General features: G+C 34.1%; 3 protein-coding genes across 4 annotated transcripts; all 3 read left to right on the top strand.

Annotated features, from left to right (window-relative positions):
* The first annotated feature begins 1,228 nt into the window (after positions 1-1,228).
* LOC113400416 (mitochondrial 2-oxoglutarate/malate carrier protein-like) lies at positions 1,229-6,396 on the top strand. The gene is made up of 5 exons (XM_026639973.2): positions 1,229-1,362; positions 1,729-1,917; positions 2,228-2,330; positions 4,385-4,506; positions 6,186-6,396. The coding sequence occupies exons 1-5, from the start codon at positions 1,229-1,231 to the stop codon at positions 6,364-6,366; spliced, it is 729 nt and encodes a 242-aa protein (XP_026495758.2). The 3' UTR covers positions 6,367-6,396.
* A 1,452-nt stretch (positions 6,397-7,848) lies between these two features.
* Slob (Slowpoke binding protein) lies at positions 7,849-13,554 on the top strand. Of its 2 annotated transcripts, XM_026639929.2 has the most exons (10): positions 7,851-8,374; positions 9,059-9,188; positions 9,719-9,790; positions 10,104-10,206; positions 10,812-10,997; positions 11,384-11,565; positions 11,929-12,100; positions 12,460-12,576; positions 12,803-12,918; positions 13,426-13,554. In XM_026639929.2, exons 1-10 carry the CDS (start codon positions 8,077-8,079, stop codon positions 13,472-13,474), a joined length of 1,425 nt encoding a protein of 474 aa, XP_026495714.2. In that variant the 5' UTR covers positions 7,851-8,076; the 3' UTR covers positions 13,475-13,554. The 2 variants fall into 2 exon arrangements, with proteins under 2 accessions (XP_026495715.2, XP_026495714.2); XM_026639930.2 differs by lacking the exon at positions 9,719-9,790 and having other exon boundaries at positions 7,849-8,374.
* Positions 13,555-14,017: 463 nt separating this feature from the next.
* On the top strand, positions 14,018-19,319 carry LOC113400415 (mitochondrial 2-oxoglutarate/malate carrier protein-like). Its single transcript, XM_026639971.2, has 6 exons — positions 14,018-14,149; positions 14,965-15,189; positions 15,610-15,783; positions 16,689-16,791; positions 17,133-17,251; positions 19,115-19,319. The coding sequence occupies exons 1-6, from the start codon at positions 14,076-14,078 to the stop codon at positions 19,305-19,307; spliced, it is 888 nt and encodes a 295-aa protein (XP_026495756.1). The 5' UTR covers positions 14,018-14,075; the 3' UTR covers positions 19,308-19,319.
* Positions 19,320-19,517: the final 198 nt, after the last annotated feature.

Genomic DNA, 19,517 nt, shown 5'->3' with positions numbered 1-19,517 from the left:
TAAAATGATTTATTGTTTTACGGTTGGCAGAGATTGAAAATTGGCATTTAACAATAAAAACATTGAACAGAATCGGTTATGAAAACTTTTCAGGTGGATGCGGTCAGTTTTCTACTCTCTTTGGTCATTTGTAGGAATATTTGATGTTATATTATATTAAGCTAAAAATTCCTTAAAGGTTGAATAGACGTAGGTATAAAATACGTCATTTAAAACTAAAGTCTGAAATGAAAATAATCATAAAATTTATTTATAAGCTTTTTCAATAATATTAATCGGTATGGGTGGTGTTTTTTATTATTTGTGAGTGACCTAAGATGTTACATTCCTGTTGCCATTGCTTTTTTCGCCTTTTTGCCATCACTAAGGGTCGGCGCACATTTTGCGTGAGCAGGCTTTAGATTTGCACTCTAAAATGCACTTCAATCATTGTCTAATACCCACTTTAGATACTCTCGATGGTCAGGTATATTTTATTGTCTAATTTATACAATTTTAATTAACGCTTCGTCACACATGTGAACCGAACCGTTAAACCGGATCGCAATAATAGCGTTATTTTCTTAGCAACAACTCTAAAATCTAATAGATAACAAATAGCTTATAAGGCTGTAAGACCAATAAAGATCAATAGCCAATTAAATATATTACATACTACTGTAAGTATATGACGAGAGGTCATTGTCAGTAATTGTCAACCTAATAAAAAAAGTGAATGTTTCAAATCTGACAGAAATTCAACAAGGATATAAATTAGAAAGTCAAAATTCATACTTTAATTTAAATTATTAAAAATGTTTATCCGTTATTAATAAAGTTACTATAAATAAAATTATTTAAAATATATATAGTCATTAAAAAAGTTAATCATGGTCAAGGTATGTCTCAAAAAGCAGGACGGACAAAGAAGGACGCGCCATGGCATGTTGCAATGGTGCTGGGAGGATTTTCTGGGTACTATTTCTATTATATTTCAAAGTAAAGTAAAATAAGTATCGTTATTTTAAAGTAAAGTAAAAATCTTTATATGCCCCGCTGGACTCCTTAATCAGCTAAGATACTACATACATTGAAGTGAGAATTATAACACGTGGTCATTATAGCTTAAACTACATCAATTTAATTATTTTAAATTATTTTTAGTATGGTAGCAACAACAATTGTACATCCTTTAGACCTGATTAAAGTGCGTCTACAACTGATCTCTCGATATTGTACTACAAGAGAAATGGCGCGGCAAATAGTACGTTGCAGAGGGTTCACGGCGTTGTACGCTGGACTCTCTGCTGGATTACTGAGGCAGATAACCAACACCACAACTAGACTTGGTGTTTATCATGCGCTCTATAATTTACACTACAGGTACTGATTTTTTTTTTAATTTATAATTCCCATATTGTGCACCAATTTTATATTTATAAACATGTAAAAAAACAAAATCTTGCGATATTAGTCTTGAGTATAGCGTTTGGCTAATCCTTACACAGTTATGTGTGTAGTAAAAGTATTGATTTAACATTTGTAATACCCTAAAAGTTGTCTAACATTGCTACACTAAAAAAATTCAATATTTTATATGAATAACTTGAGATTATCTCAATAGTACGCTCAAATAATACCTGGGCTTAATTATGCAAAAAAACGTGCTTTAACTGAATTAATTAATTCTTAATTTAAATCGTATTATTGGCTATGATATTACCCTCAAATATTTTTATTTTCCTGCAGGAAATATGAGAGATATCCAGTTATTTATGAAAAGATCACGATTGGTATAACTGCAGGGTTAGCGGGAGCTCTAGCAGGACACCCCTCGGAAGTGGTTTTAGTAAGGTTAATGGCAGACGGACCTTTGGAGCCTTGTATAGCCTGTAGCTGTCCGAAAATATACAGGGGCACTTTTCACGCTCTTCAAAAGTTTGTATTCTTTATGATAGTACATGAAGTTTTCAAGGTATTCTGTGAAAGCAGAGTCGAATTTATCAAAAAAAGATTGACAAACTTAAACTAAACAGATTAACGGGATTAATTGTCTTAATAGTGTATAAATAATTTAACAATTCATAAAACGAATCCAGCTGGTCCCGCCGTATCCGTGCACAGATAAACGAAAACTAATTAAAAAAAAATGTTATATACATTGTCTGTCACGATTGACTTAAAAAAAAAAGGTATTAGTTCTAATTATACTAATTCGACGGCTAATTTAATAACCTTATTAATGCAGAATATGTAAAGAAGAAGGTATGCGTGCCTTGTGGCGTGGTGGGACATTGACCCTCGGAAGGTCAGTCCTGGTCAGCGTTGGGCAAATAGGGAGCTATTCACAGGTAAATAAATAATTACTCGTATAGGCAAGGTTTACTTAGAACCAATAATTGGTTATTTAATTATTAAAAACACACAAATACCATAATCCTCTTACGATTTGACGAAGTCTTAGAATCATTCGAAATAAAGATCTGTTTATTTGTCAGCCGGTCATTTATATATATTAAATAAAAAATATATATCAAATGAGCCTTTTCTCTTTAATGCTTTCCACCGCACTGCCTTTACGCGAATATGTAATAAAAAAGCGCGAGGAATCCTTCATACGACATGCAGGATTCCTCACGCTGTTTTCTTCCATCGCCGAGCACAAGTCGAATAATATAAATAAATCATAAAAACTCGGTTGTACATTGTTGGTTTGTAACCTGGTGTTACGTATCAACGTTATTTTTTAACGACAAATAAATACAAATGTATACTTATTTATTTTTTTAATTTATTTATGAATTATAATAAAACTTACGGGTCTATAAATTCTTAGTAATTTTTACATCCTAAAGTTATTAGTACATGAACAAAATAAAATCTGTTAAAGTTCTTTGGTAAGCGTGTCATCTTAAATAGGTAAGTAAAATTACCCAAATCATATATTTATCTGAAGTCTGATGTAGCTAAACCCTTAGAAAACAAACAGTGATTTCTGTACACGTTGCACAAAATTAATACACATTTTTTAATAATATAAACAAGCTGCGTCCCTTTCTTTCAACCTCTTCAAATTTTGTCGTTCTCAAACTAGATACGAGTAGAATTAGAGTTTAACAAGTATGACGAATTGGTTGGAGCATATGTACCTACGATTGAAACGATAAGCTATAGCCTTAGAGGCCTTCCTCGATCAACGGGCTATTAAACACAACGATATTATTTCCACGTTACAAGATTAAAATGTACGTATCGCCGATTAGGAATGTAATCAAAAGACCGGCAATCAATTCATTATTCACCGTATTTCACAAATTAAATACAATTAAATTAATATGCCTCCTAGGGAATTAACGTATACGAACGCCAAGTTTTTTTTTTATCATTTAATATATTCTATAAATAGTTGTCGCCTGCTGCTTCGCTTTAAGGGTTAGTCGTTAGGTTAGTAGCTTATGTCTTTTCCTGGGGTTCAATCTTGTTTCATAACAAATTCAATTAAATTCGGTTCCGTTGTTTGTCTCTGAAAACGTAACAGACAGACAGAGTTACTTTGGCATTTTTATAACATTGGTATGGACAGTACCTATAGATTATGGTATCTCGGACAGTGGTTAGTCAGATTTATTTATTTATTTGGTAATCCGGCAACTTACATACGTAACTTAATACACGACGTATTATTTTACTCGTAATAAATAAGATTAACGCGTTCAACCATATTAATTCTCCAGCTTTATCAATAGAGTAGAGCAATGCCGTTAAATTTGTATTATAATACTTATTAGTTTTAGTGATTATAATTATCAAAAGTATAAATGATAAAGTAACGGCCTGTTTGTATCCCACTACTGGGCAAAGGCCTTTCACCCTTTTGAGGAGAAGGTTTGGAGTTTACTTTTTTATGCTGCTTCAGTGCACAGATTCTCATCCGCCACATGAAGGGAGCACGAGATGAATTATAAATACGAATTAAGCACATGAACTCAGTGGTGCTTGCCCCGTGTTTGTACTCAGAACCAGCGGTTAAAATTTACATCTCCTATTTTTTTTATATGTTAGGTGGCAAACGAGCAGGAGGCTCACCTGATGGGAAGGGACTACCACCGCTCATGGACATCTGCAACGCCACTGGGCCAACACTATTTACTTATATGCTACTTAAACGATAATGAAATATGTATTTAAAGTTATGACAATTGAAACTCGATGGGTTTTTAATAAAATAATGACTAAACGTTACCTTGGGATATTCGTTATATACCTACATATACATTTGTAATATTTAATCGTTACAGAGATTACCTGGAACAAACAGACATCCATTAAAACATAACTATAATTCTTGCTTACTCTTTTGTTTAGATTTTTAATCATCAGAATGATATTAAATTTGACGCCTTAGGTTCGAGAAAAATTCCGAGAGAGAAACCTGGCGAAGGGTCTGTCCCTGCACATATATACTTCGTTTGTGTCCAGCTTCCTGACGGCCGTCTTCTCCTTACCAATCGATCTCGTTAAGACTAGGTAACTATAACATATAATCATATCTTTGTACCAGTATTATTATTTCAAGAAAATCATAACCATATTACAGTATAGCTGCGACTGCGGCTTTACTGTAATTGATAAAACTTTACATAGATAAAGTTAGCACACAAACCGTCACCTCTGATTTTACACCCTTGAGGAGTGAATTAGAAAAGTACCCTATGTTGTTACCCTGTTTTTTTTTCTCGCTGGAAAAACGCGTTACGCGCTTCCCCCACGGATGGAAGTGGGGGGGGGGGGTATGTGGGACTCGCCGGCGCCCTGGACGCCGATTACCGACCGGAATACGACCGGAATACCCACTAAAAAAACAGGGGTACCCTCTCCGTCTTTCGGCGGACGCCACGGGATCGCTTACGCATGCTACCGTGACGATCCTATATCGTTCCCCTACCGAAACTACCTCAATACCAAATTGTATCAATATCGGTTCAGCGGATTAGACTTTTGCATTTATAAGATTGGTATTGATTGTGAGCTCGTCTATCTCGGCAGAGGCCCTATACTAGAGTACTTATACTAGTAATCGCTTATTTGTCGAATTCACACATACATATATTGATAGGACACGTGGGAGAGACGGGGCTCAGCTAGACGATACCTTGTTAATATCACAATAAAAACATCTATATGTCAAAAAGCGTCATTATTTTTTAACTGTAGTCGTTCGTGATATTTACGTCAACTATGAATGTTTTATATTAAATAGGTATATTTTTTCGTTGAGTCGTATAGGGTATCAATTATATTTATTTTTAATAATTTTCTTTATTATTAAACTGCACAAGTGCGTAACTTTACTTGATATGTAAACCCGTCGTCAAGTTACAACTCACTCATCAGGTATTCTACCGCCAAGCAACAGTACTCAGTATTGTTGTGTTCCGGATTGAAAGGAGAGGCTCACTTATTGTACTACAGGCACAAGGGACATAACATATTAGTGGCGCATTGGCGATGTAAGGAATGGTTAATATGTCTTACAGCGTCATTGTCTATGGGCGGTAGTAACCACTTACCATCAGGCCTACCGCTCATCTGCCTACCTATATCATAAAAGAAGAAGCCAAGGCAATGGCTAGTACTATATAAAATATTATCTATCTACACTTTTTTCCAAAAAAATTGTGTCAAAATTCATACTCCTCCGTCTGCGTGGAATAGTTACAGTTAACGCCAACTGTTTATAGGTGCCTCATACTATTGTTCTTTTTTGTCATATGAAATTTTATTTTTTCTATTTATTAGTGCTAAGCTACATAACCGTATTAAAGATTTGTTTTAGCCACACTCAAAAAATACTTTCAGTACCGAAAACTACATATGTACAAATTAGTACAGCACTAATTTGTCTATAAAATACAATATACTTAAATCTGAAAGTCTGAAATGTAGGTATATATGGGTCACATTTATAGGTTTTTACCTATTTAGAGATCTATCCACCTAATAAATAGAAAAAGGAGGTAATCGAGATTTGTATTGCCTTCTCTACATGCTTTTTACACAGAAACTCATGAAAATTGAATCAGCACAGACGTCAATGGCTCAAATAATATATATATATATATCTATATAATTATAAGCCCCAAGGTTTTATAATTACAGAAAATACCCATAATTTTAAAGTGTATACATAACTTATAATATTTTAGATACCAAGTGAAACGCAGAGGGATACAACTGTCGGAGATATTTTCTGATATTCTCCATAAAAAAGGAATATGGTATTTCTGGAAAGGTTTCGTGCCCTACTACGTGAGGATGGCGATACATACCACGGTGTCGTTGCTGATATTCGACAAGATCTACACAAAATATGATGCACTACATTAAAAAAACGCTGACCTCAAATGAAAATGTTATAATTACATCGACCTAAATTAATGGGAATTATCCTCCTGAAACGTACTTTTATATTGATGGATAAAAATGACTTTAAAATAATTATTTAAATGACGTTACTGTAACTAAGTAGTGTAATGCATTTGTTTTTTTTAAATAATTTAAGTAAAATAATAATCAATGTAAAATTAACTTACTTTAATTTATCGATGTGTTCGTTCTAGTAAACTTTGTCACTTTTCTATAGACCTGTATTTAGGGGTGGTTGTTCGGTTCTAATACAGCTATAAAAACATAAGTTCGAGTGTTTATTCAGTATAATATATACATAAATAAATATATTAAAATACAGGAATTTATATTTAAGTGTTCTTCTATGTTATTTTATTGGAATCTATTAGAAAAAAATTGGTATCTGACTGAAAAAGTACATTTCATATTTGAAAATATAGGTAAATAATTAAAGGCCTTCGCTTATTTGTTGCCCCGGGGCCGCCGGACTTCTAAATCTAATCCTTTTCATTATTTCATACCTGTGGCCCATTTGCCCACCTGCCTGCCTTTGTCAAGTCAGGCAGACGAGCAAATGGGTCACCTTATGGTGGTCATCTCCGCCCATTTATATTGGCGCTCTAAGAAATATTAACCATTCCTCACAACTTTGGGAGCTAAGATGATAACATCTTCCGTTCATTCCTGTACTTGTAGTTATACTGGCTCATTCATCCTTCAAACCCAATCACAACAAAGCTAACGTTTCCTGTTTGGCGGTAGAATAATTGATGAGTGGTTGGTACATACCAGACACCACCAGAAAAATTACTGGTTACCTACCACCAGTAAAATTAATTTATAATAATTGTAGGAATTCAAAAGGCAAAATAAGTATTTAAGTACAATATATATTTTTTTTTGTACTAAGCAATCTTAATACATATATATAATATAAGATTTTTTCTGGTATTCTTTTTATTAGTACGACACAGTTAATGAAACACAATTGAGTTTCTCTGTAAAAAGAGATTTATTTGTTTAATTTTACAATAATAAAAAATAAAATAAAAGTTTGTATTTACCTACGCATTGTTCTACAAAAATAATATTTACGCACCTGTAAAAAGAGAAACGACATTTAATGTTTATGAATTAACAATGTCTGTTCCTAAATCACAAGATACTTTATAATTTACTTTTCACAATCACGAGATTGATTGGCTAACAAAATTTAGTTGTCATGTCACTACGCGTCCGATGACGGTTGATGCGCGGAATTCAAATTAAAGAAAAACACATTTTTTTCTTTACAAATACATTAAAATTATAATAAGCAAATGAATACAACAGTTTATGATCTTTCAATTTTTTATTCATGTTTCTTTTTCTACGAGCTATTTTTCTATCAACTTAAAAGACAAACATAATGGATTCGTTCTAACATAAAACATTCACCTAGATATAAACGTAGGCGCGCAGCCCAGCTTACCGCACTTGTAGGTTTTTAATTAGACCTAGTAGTACATCGAAGAACGCCCCGGGGTTGTGACGGTTTTCTGAAATTCGTATGTTACTCTGTTGCCGATCACGTGTTCAAATATTCATAAATCTAATAAGATTATTTAAATTCGGCCTTAACTCCCAGTGCGCATATAAAATTATCGTCGATTCATTCGTTGATTATATTCGGTACGAGGATGCAGCTAAATGCTGTTTAAATTCGAAGATTTCAAAGCGTATCTTTTTAGAAAAAGTGTGAAAATGTTCAATTTATATCAGCACATGAAGTCAGGTGATACGAAGGAACAGAAGGAGCCCGAAACGACGGGACACGACAGGTTTTATCAGGAACGATCCAGGTCTAGTTATAGGAAAAAGAAACGCGGGGGCGCATGCAGGAGGGCGCAATCAGCTGCTGAATTTAACCCCGAATCTGTAGCTGCAGCCAACAAGAGAGATGCCTTCCGTATACGCTCCGTGTCCACAGATAAAGAAGAAAGCGAAGGTAACATTAATTTATGAATTATTTATGAATATAATTAAATTTTAATTGACAATCATTTTATGTTAATTAACAAATATCAAAAATATTCAATAAGTCATTTTATTTATCTAACAAATTATATTGATTTTGACACTAATGATTTTTAAAACAGTATAGTCGTTCGTGTTGTTCAAAGCAGACTTTTATTGACAAAGGCTTAAATTGTTCTTTATTTCAATTTAAATTCGATGTTGAACATATGGTGATAAAATTATGTGAGTGAGTATACAGAATGATCAATGCATGTTTTTTATGATATGTAAATTATAACACTAATATCAAAACGTAACTAATCATGATTACGATCAAATCTAATATTTTGAATAAAAATACATTTATTTTTTTAAAAGGCGACCAACAAAAGCACACATCGAAAATAAAGGTGTATAACAAATTTTTGTACATGCTTTAATGGTGGTTCAATCACAGGGGTCACCGCATTCGTATTGATATTGGCGACAAAAAATAATAATCAAGCAAGATCAATATTAATATTAGACACCTAGAGTAACATTTCTTTTAGTATTACATTTAAATAGCTCTCGTGACGTGCATGAGTTGAGATGAGTTGGTCTTTAACCGTCAGAGAACTACATGGTTATTTCTTTATATTAGTCGTTTTAATTTCTTTTATTCTTATTGTAGAGGAAAATTCCGAACGCACTCCACTCGTAGCTCAAAAGATTGACTCTCTAGCGAAATTGCTGTTCAACAAATCCATCATGGGATCAGGGTCTGGGAAATCATCTCCATCTGAACCAACGGCTTCACCCAGGTACAAATTGCAAAAGGTTGTCCGAATTGAGAGTTATCGGGTGAAACGTCGTATTTTTTTTTTTATTAAACTACCCAAGGTAGAGAGCAATAAGTTCGGAATTGCTAACAAGTTTAATTCATTGAAGGTTACATTTTAATATTTCTAGTGTGTAGGATTTGTGCAAATCTGTATTGGTAGTACTGCTCATGCACTTAAACCTATTGCTAAGTAACAAATGATCTTTATTGTTGTGTTTCAGCTTAGCCCGTATAGTTAGATAAAGGTGTTATTGACACAAATGATATAACATTTTGACAATCCGATTGATAGTTCATTGGCCAAGTATAACATGCTTATCCCCTCTAATTAAACATAGGCAAAGGTGATCTTTTAAACTGTTATTATATGCTAGTACTTTCTGTCTTTATAAAATAATTTAGGTAGTAATGTAGTTGTTATTTTAGCACAGTCTTGATATAAATTGCACTAAAATCTTGTTGTTAATTGCAATATTCTTGATGAGTAACTCTATCTTTTTCTCAAAACAGACTGGCCGAACAGTCGATGGAAAGCTCGGTGGCTTTAGCTATTTGTAATGAATATTTGTCGCACTCTACAAGGTATGTATGTTTATATACAGAGTAACATATAACGGATTCCATTGCCAAATCTGAAGCTATGAGTATTTGAAAAAAACAAGTGACGTTCTTATAAACGATACTCGAATAGAACGTGGAAATAATTTAAATGCCATTCTAATGTTTTAAAAAAATTACCTCGTAATATTTTATTTATTTTTTTTTTTTTTTAAATGTCAGTCAGTGCCAATTCAAAAACTCGATTAAAACCTTTCCTAAAAAGTAAATGGTTTTAAAGGAAGACACCAGATAATAAACGATAAAAATAATAGTTTTGTTTCATAAATATTTTCAGATACAGTATGATATCCTCGCTGAACCCTATAGGTTCGCGAGCGAGCAAAAAATGGTTTGCAATACACGATAATTCCATTAAGGCAGACCGCCTCCTCATATTGGTAAGTTAATTGATTTAAATGAAGCGTTGAAACATTACTGATGACTTATATATTAACAAGAAACTCTGATTTGTTAATATTTGTTACAATATTTAATGGGCTATGTTTTTATGGTTTCTTTCGAATTTTGCTTTGCTTCTGACTATATGTCACAGTTCTAATATCCCAAATGTATTATTATTGGAAGCTGAGATGGCCCAGTGGTTAGAACGCGTGCATCTTAACCGATGATTTCGGGTTCAAACCCAGGCAGGCACCACTGAATTTACATATGCTTAATTTGTTTATAATTCATCACGTGCTCGGCGGTGAAGGAAAACATCGTGAGGAAAACTGCATTTGTCTAATTTCAACGAAATTCTGCCACATGTGTATTCCACCAACCCGCATTGGAGCAGCGTGGTGGAATATGCTCCATACCTTCTCCTCAACGGGAGAGGAGGCCTTAGCCCAGCAGTGGGAAATTTACAGGCTGATTATGTTATTATGTTTATATTATTATTTGTAACAAATATTTATTTACATAAGAATTATTTGTATGCAAATAATAAATAAAAAACAGTTTTTTTTTTTTTATTAGCGATTAATTGATTTTATTTCAACAGACGCCTCTTTCTAGTAAATGTCCCATAGAACAGAACGAACATTCCCGGGAACTCATCATGGAACTGTTTCGCGCGTTACATCATCCCTATATCTACCCCGTGCTGGACCTCGAGTTGTGCAACGGTCACGCATTGGCTGTGTTACCATACAATTCTCGGGGCAGTTTGAAGGATTTAATTTATAAGGTCAAATTGTCATTCATAAACTGTTAATAAATCTAGGAAGTTTTGAGGAACTTGACTTATTTAGAGGTTGCTCCAATAACTAATCGATTATGACACTGTTACTGTACAACTTATGTTCGACGACAGAATAACTTCTGAATTAATTCGAGTTACCTTAGCTAGTTTATTTTTTATAGTAAAACATACGAATTAATATTTAACCCCTTGAAAAGTTAAAAAGATTATGAAGGGTATGACTGTAGTCAAAGTCATAAGACATAATTACGTTCTAAAATGTTCTAAGGTTACATATTTTGTTGTAAATTTCGATTTAAGGATTTCGTTTGTTCTAAAAAATGTACATCGCGAATTACTAGAAGCATTAACACGTTAAATATGTGTTACAGAGCACGTGGAGTGATGAGTACAGTCGTAAGTACGGATCTACTGGTACAGGCCTCCCTCCTACGCAAGTGGCAAGGTTCGGACGACAAATATTGGAGGGACTGTTGTTTCTCAAGGAGAAGGGTTTCCCGCCATTCCGTCATCTCCATAGCGGGAATGTGATGGTCCAAAATGGCGTAGCAAGGTAATGTTTGTATATTAATTATATTTTTTTACACTTAATGGTATTAATGGCGCTTTTCCAATGTTGAAAACATATCAATACTTCACCGCTTTGATCATTTAGGTTATTTACATTTTAACACTTATTTTCAGTTTTCTTAATATAGGTTCCCATAGTTAACTCCATAATAATTTCTAATAGATTTTTTTTAAGAGATAAGGTAAACCTGTCCGCTAATTTTTTCTAAAAAAAGAGGATTACTGTGAAATTTTCCATCCTGTTAGATTTCCCGACTTAGTATACTGTACCTCGTATGTCAGTTATTGCTATCGATAACTCGAACAGAAAAGTGCTTGAGTGCTTTTTAATTGCCGTCGTTGGCAGACTCTGCGGGCTCGAGAACACTCTGATCGGGGCGACCCCGCGGCCGCCGGCGCGCTCCGCCGCGCTGGAGCGCGTGGAGACGCTGTCGCTGGGGCACGTGCTGTTCGAGATGTGCGCCGGCGCCGACACCGACCTCACGCTCCTACCCGACTTGGCTAATAATTACTCGCAAGTCAGTCGTTGAACATATTTTCCTGTGATCGCTTAACTTTGAAAAGTCAACGACTTTTAACCTCGCATGTTGTCTAAACTGTAACCTGTGTCGTCTAACCCAGACAAAAACATCTTTAAATGTTGTCTGACTTTTTTTTATTTACTTTACTACCCTCTGTAGTGACTTTTAAATGAATACGATCGCAATTGAGAACCAGTTGCCTCCTGATTGTTTGTTTGTTTGTTTTTCTAAATTTACCAAAGATAATTTGGAGCTATCACGGCTTTTTGCTCGGTATTCCTATGTTGTATATCTTGCTCCAAGCTGTGATACAAAAATTTATGACGTTATGTTAATACTACTTTGCTTTGCTTTAGGTTGTAGATATTATAGAAATGCTCTTCGGTCCTCATCCTCCGAATCTACACGAATTACTTCTTTGCGAACTATTTCGGAAGATCGACTTACGAGAAATGAAAGGGTCTTGTTTACCTGTGAGTATTCTGCGTATACGGCAGTTTATTTATTACATATCCCTTAACTAATATAACGATGAATAGTATTCTCTGTCTATATTACGTGTAATATTAAAAATTGTAATGTTAAAAACTCGAGCACTTCTTTTTATTTCCTTGTCTCTTTTTCTGGGTGGTGGTGGGGCTTCGTGCAAGTGTAAGTCTCTGCATTTAATTGTTGATTGACATACTCTTCGAACTCCAGAATTTCAGCCAGCGCCTATCCCGCTCGTGCCTGTCGCTGCTGGGCGAGGTGGCGCGCCGTCAGCAAACTCCGCCGCGCCGCGCGCCCGGCTCGCCCGGGACCCCGCCCACGCGCAGGTGCTGTAGATCAGGAAGCTCTTCTTATCTGGTTACAAATCTAGACAGCGTAAACATCAAAGTTATATCATTTTTAAGATAGCATAGTGCATTGATCACTGCTTAAACTTTGGTTGATTAAGTCATCTCCATATCAAGGTATTCTTAGCAGTTATGGAGTAGTAGGTCTTCGTGTCACCCCATATGGGTAGGTACTCCCCACTTACCATATATTCCACCACTAAAACAGCAATACTTATTATTATTGTGTTCCGGTTTCTAGCGTGAGTGTGCCAGTGTAACTACAGGATACCATATTAGTGGTAATGGTACTGGTGTCGACCACTTACCATAAGGCGGCCAATTTGATCGTCAGCATAACTATGTATATGTTAAAAACAAACAATCAACCCAATTGATAGGACAGACAGACCAGACATGGCCAACGACCAATAATAATGGGAAATTGATAACATGCCATTTAAAAATCAAAATCATTCAGTATATAAATATTTTTTTTTATTTCAGGAGATACGTTCAACTAGATCAAGACTACACGGAAGAGTGGCAGTGGTAGTGAGAACCAGCTAATCGGCTTAATAAAATGTTTTCTACCCATTGTAACTGTCAATCTAATAAAAAAAAATTAAAAACAAATATATTTTTTTTAATTATTATCTATTTAAGAAAGTTATATATTCTGTATCAGTCCAAGGAAATGGCTTAAAGAGACAAAATATTTTACACTACAAAATAAAAGCTTCATTATAAAATAAAAGCAATAATTTATATTATAATAGATTAGATTGTAGGTAAGGGATATTAATATCAGTGACTGACAAAACTGACAGCTAAATATATTTTATGTCGACCTCATATCAACAGTAATACGAATTTAGGAGGACATAGCCATTTTAAGAAGACACTCCAGTGGTCCCATCTAGCTTTTACAATTTTTAAATAAAATATTACAAACAAAAGAGAACATTCTAGTTACTGTAACAATTTTTTAATTATTTAGAAAAAATCCAATAATTCCACAGATAAATTACAATTATAAAATATCTATCACACTTTTTTGACAGACATCAACATATAAAAATGTAAATGATATTTTTTTCATAACCACAGAATATACCGATATCAATAAAACAAATAATCAAATTAATCGTAACAATATGTCTGATAAAAATAAGAAACCTCGAAAGCCTATACCTGGGTGGCTCAATTTTGTTTTCGGTGGAATGAGCGGGTAAGAAATTAAATCACAAAGAATATTCGCGTGTTATTTAAATCTTCACCTTGAACATTACATTAGTTATTACAATCAGTGCGCACACTCGTAATGACACGACACAGTCTCAGTATCTAGTCATTGTCAGAATTAATGATATACGCGTACTGGTGTTAGAAAACTTATCAGAAGCTTCTAATTTGATAACTGTTAGGTATGGAAATACACCGCAAGTCAGTACCGTCCAAATGTTATGTACTATAGTCACTAATATTTTTTTTTTACAATAACAGCCTATAAATTTCCCACTGCTGGGCTAAGGCCTCCTCTCCCTTTGAGGAGAAGGTTTGGAGCATATTCCACCACACTGCTCCAATGCGGGTTGGTGGAATACACATGTGGCAGAATTTCATTGAAATTAGACACATGTAGGTTTCCTCACGACGTTTTCCTTCACCGCCGAGCACGAGATGAATTATAAACACAAATTAAGCACCTGAAAATTCAGTGGTGCTTGCCTGGGTTTGAACCCGACATCATCGGTTAAGATGTACGCTCACTTATAAACATCCTCTATTAGTAAGTTCGAGCAGTTCGTGCGAGACATTTCATACCCTGATATCCTGACGCGAACATAAAATGAAAATTTTATTTAATAAATAAAATAACTCTGGTTATGTACTCTTGTAATAAAATACCAAAAATACAGACTTCATTTCCCTATGGTATTTCTGCGGTTTACTCAAACAGTATTACTTGTATCAGTAGAATCTACATTCCGAATTTGTGGTAGTGCTTGAATAAAGTATAATTTTGATTCATTAAATTCCCAGCATGATGGGTATTTGCGTTGTACAACCAGCTGACTTAGTGAAGACGAGGATGCAACTCTCCGGACCCTCCGGAAAGAAGTCAGTATTAGGAGTGGTGGGAGATATCCTCAGCAAAGAAGGCGTCTCCGGTTTTTATACCGGTCTTTCGGCTGCGCTGTTCCGCCAAGCGACTTACACGACTGGTCGTTTGGGATGTTATAACGGATTGAGCAATTATTACACAAGGTTCGACGATGATAAATTTGTTTTAAACTTCAGCTTTTAAAAGTATGATTCGAGATGTATTAGTGGAATGTAATGTTAGCCCATGACGCGTTCTGAAAACGTGACTGTCTCCAACTATACAGGAAGTGCAACCCCTTTGCGTTGTGATATAAAATTCACTTCATTGTCACAACACAATTGGTGGAATCGCATCATACGAATTTCTCTATGTAGGTAGTATCGCGAGCGTTTTTATAAAAACAATAACCCAAATTTCGCGATGCAAATGTTTTACAGTGACTACAACGCGTTGCCAATTTTTCACTTAATAAGCGTTTTCGCTTTACTGAAACGTATGTTAATATACGGCAACAATTATATCTTAGTCAATTACATCTTTTCAAAATATGTTTAAAGATTTTAATAGTATTGTTTTTAAAGTACCTACGGTGTTCCGAGCTTTCCGATAAAGCTTGTAATGGGCATGGCAGCGGGAGGGCTCGGCGCATTCATCGGCACTCCGGCAGAAGTGGCTCTCATACGAATGACAGCCGATGGACGTCTTCCTCCGGAACAGCGCAGAAATTATAAAAATGTGTTCAATGCACTGACCAGGTTAATTTGTAAAATACTCATTTTACGTACCCTACCTATTCAAGTTTTATTTCTTCGTAACTGTAAAATAGCCTTGAATAAAAATATGATGATAAAGTTTCTCCTTGCGGAAGTAAAGATACTTCTTTATAGTTGAACCGTAACGCACTAGACACTTTATACTTGATAAATGTATGTTATTATTATACGAATTTGTGCATAAAATATTCCCATATACAAGAGACCCTAGGACCGTCAAAATAAGTCAAAATTTAAAGCTGTTTAAAGCCGTATATTATTGTAATGTTTTAGTTTTATTTAATGCCTTTTAAAAATCCTTAAAGTATAGTCATACCCATATAATATAACATACTGAAAAACTACCTGGTGGTAGGACTTTGTTAACGCCCGGGAAGTTCCACCCACTCATCAGATATTCTACCGCAAAACAGCAATACTTCGTATTGTTGTGTTCCGGTTTGAAATTTAAATGAGCCGGTGTAACAAGGTGCAAGGGACCTAACATATTCGTTCCCAACGTCGGTGGCAATTTTTATGGCGTTCCAATGTCTATGGACCGTGATGACCGCTTACCGAATCAGGTAGGCCCATTTACCCGTCCGCTAGCTATTACATCAATAGTAATAAAATAAAAGGGTTTTTCCTTTCAATGGAGACGATCTGAACATGACAGAAGTAATCCGCCACACAGACAGCACAGGACCAATTGCCGGGGTGGCCACGTTTAAGGAAGGCAGTCCTATTGGCTGCGTCCAATATTAGATCTTTAAATGCCGAAAATTAATTGGATTGATGGAAAATATAAGGATATTACCAATTTATGATCTCACATTACACATTACACAATTTACAAATCAGAAAATAATCTTTCACGTCACGCTTAATATGAATCTCTATATACATAGAATAATCAGTGAAGAAGGTCCGGCAATGTTGTTCCGTGGTGCCACCGCGACCGTCACTAGAGCGATGGTGGTTAACGGGGCCCAGCTTGGTACTTACGCGCAGGTTGTATTTTGCATTATTTAGAAACATGTATCTTAATAATTATAGTGAACATTTATCTTTAAAATAACTCAAATTAAATGTACTCCTGTCTGTTTGTTATCTTACTTTCTAAACAGAATTATCAAGAAATATAAATAATTTCAAAAGGTGAGTGAACCAGGCACAAGAGACATTACGTCATAGTTTTCAAGTGCATTTACGATGGAAAGGATAGTTAATTTTTCTTACAGTAAATTTTTTTTATGGCAGGTGACCCATTTCCCAGTCTGACTACTTATTTTAAATTGAAAAAAACAATCTTATTGAAAAGATAATGAAAGTGTATTTTTCATATGTTGAAGGCTCGTGAGATGTTGGTGTCTCAAATGGGCGACGGTATTGGGCTTCATTTCGTTGCTTCGCTGATCTCAGGACTTGTCACCACTTTTGCTTCTTTGCCCGTCGACATCGTGAAAACACGGTAAAAATTCCATGGACAGCACTAATATCGTGTAAAGTCAACGCTAGTATTATGTTAAATAAAATTAATACCTTATATTGTAATTAAGTAAATATTCTGTATATATCTTACTTCTTATGATAGATGATAGCTTTAGACGTTTTAAGAAATATTTGTTAATAGGTATAAATAGTGCCAATATTTATAGTTATCTGTCGCCATGTCGTTTCCAATTCTGTACTCTATTCCAATCATAACAGGAAAAAAACCAAATAAACAACATTTGACAGCAAATTGATGAGATATCATTGGTCGAGAGTCTATGAATTTACGAAAAAATGGCGTTTTGAGCGTCGACGAAACTGTTATCGGAATTTTGTTAGTAAAATTAAAGTGGAATTAAGTGGTTATGTGCTGTATTATATAGTGTTGTAGTATAAATAAAGATATATTAATCATAAACTCTTAATGCACAATATAGCTGAATTATTAGCAAATCGCTTGAAATAAGTAAATTTGCTTATCTTTTTTCCTACTTCCGTTGGAATAATATTGTAGTGATAGAGTTTTGATAATCAATGAAAAAAAAAATATTGCTTTTGAATTAGAATACATATACATTCTTATAAGAATCTCGGATGGAGAGATACGGGCTATTATATGTCGTTTCGATGAGTCAGATATAAACAAATCAATTTCAAATAAATATCTTCAATATTTTTTTGTAAAACTACGCTTCGTCATATTGTAGAGCACTGGTTACCTACCTGTTTTTCGTTCGTAGGATAATTTCGACGATCAATCCCAAAAGTCCTGAGGCAGATATAAACCAAAACAGTATATGTATTTTGTAATTTTATATATTTAAAGCGTTGTAACGGCATTTGAACCGAATTTAGGCCGAATGTCGAAGTTCGGTTCAAGTTCCCGAAATTCGGTTAAACCGAATGTAAAACGAATTTCAACCCATCCCTAGTTGTAACACAAAAATGCAACGACTTAGGTCCTTATTTAGTGGACCAAATTCATATCTGAAATGCCTTTTAATATACAATATATGGCAATCATAAAAATCATATCAAAATGCTCGGCAGCTCTCTAATATATTTATATATATGTATATTATGTGAGACTATGAGTAGTATTTAAATTAATAAATGAATGTATTAATTCTAATAAATGTAATGGGATTTGTTGATAAACTGATTGACCAATTATTGTACGTTGTTAAATCAAAATCAAATCAAATCAAATTTTTCAATTAGAAAAAGACATTTTCTTTTTCTTACCTAAAAAATTTACAATCATTATTATTGTGTCAATTATAGTATCTATAATTATAGTTATTAAGATAAAATAAATATTAATTATCATTTTATAATTTCGTACACTTTTATATTTATAATATAATACGCATTTCTTTTTATATCAACGGTGAGATGAATTTTAGTTATAAAGTTTTTCACTAGATGGCGCTACAACAAAATAATTCAAGCTATGGTTTGGTTCGTTGCACAAGTATATACGTTTCGTAACATAACAAATTATATCAGACCTTGGTAAGGTCGTGGGTTCGATTCCTAGGTATTTTTGAGGTGGACTTGAATGTACAAACTCAAAGCCACATATCAGCGTTGCAGAACTATCGATAGTTTGATTATCGATAGTTGACCTCGAAAACTATTCAGAATATTTTAGTTAAGTAGTAGTAATAGTCTATCGATGGCTAATTATAAATATATAATGCTTAATTAAAAGATGAATTGTTTTTTTATTAAATTATAAATCAACGCAAATAGATAATTGTCATAATTTGTAGGTACCTCAGACATATTATTTATTTCTTGTCAGTATATGTTAACCCTAACCATTATTTTTTTTAAGGGTACAAAATTCAGCAAAAGGAACAAGCCAAGTAGCCGTGCTAAAGAAAATAATACAGAATGAAGGTGTCTTCGCACTGTGGAGCGGTTTTATACCCACATATGCAAAAATAGGACCCCTTACTGTGCTCATATTTATATTTTTAGAACAGTTAAACGCTATGTACTACAGGTGGACAGACACTGACGACTGAAAAGACGTACTAATTATTATTTGAGAGGTATATATATATAATATAATAAATTGGTATACTTTAATCAAGTACATATTCGTCATCCTAAAAACATGTTATTAATGCACTATTACATTTATTAAATTTGGTAACGGTATATAATAAGGTTCTATGATTTAAACAACACGATTGGCAAATTTAAATTCCTAAGTTGTTTTTCGTGAAATAAGG

Source organism: Vanessa tameamea, chromosome 17 (assembly GCF_037043105.1).
Source record: "Vanessa tameamea isolate UH-Manoa-2023 chromosome 17, ilVanTame1 primary haplotype, whole genome shotgun sequence".
NCBI classification, from domain to species: Eukaryota; Metazoa; Arthropoda; class Insecta; order Lepidoptera; family Nymphalidae; genus Vanessa; species Vanessa tameamea.
This window is presented reverse-complemented; position numbering and strand designations above follow the sequence as displayed.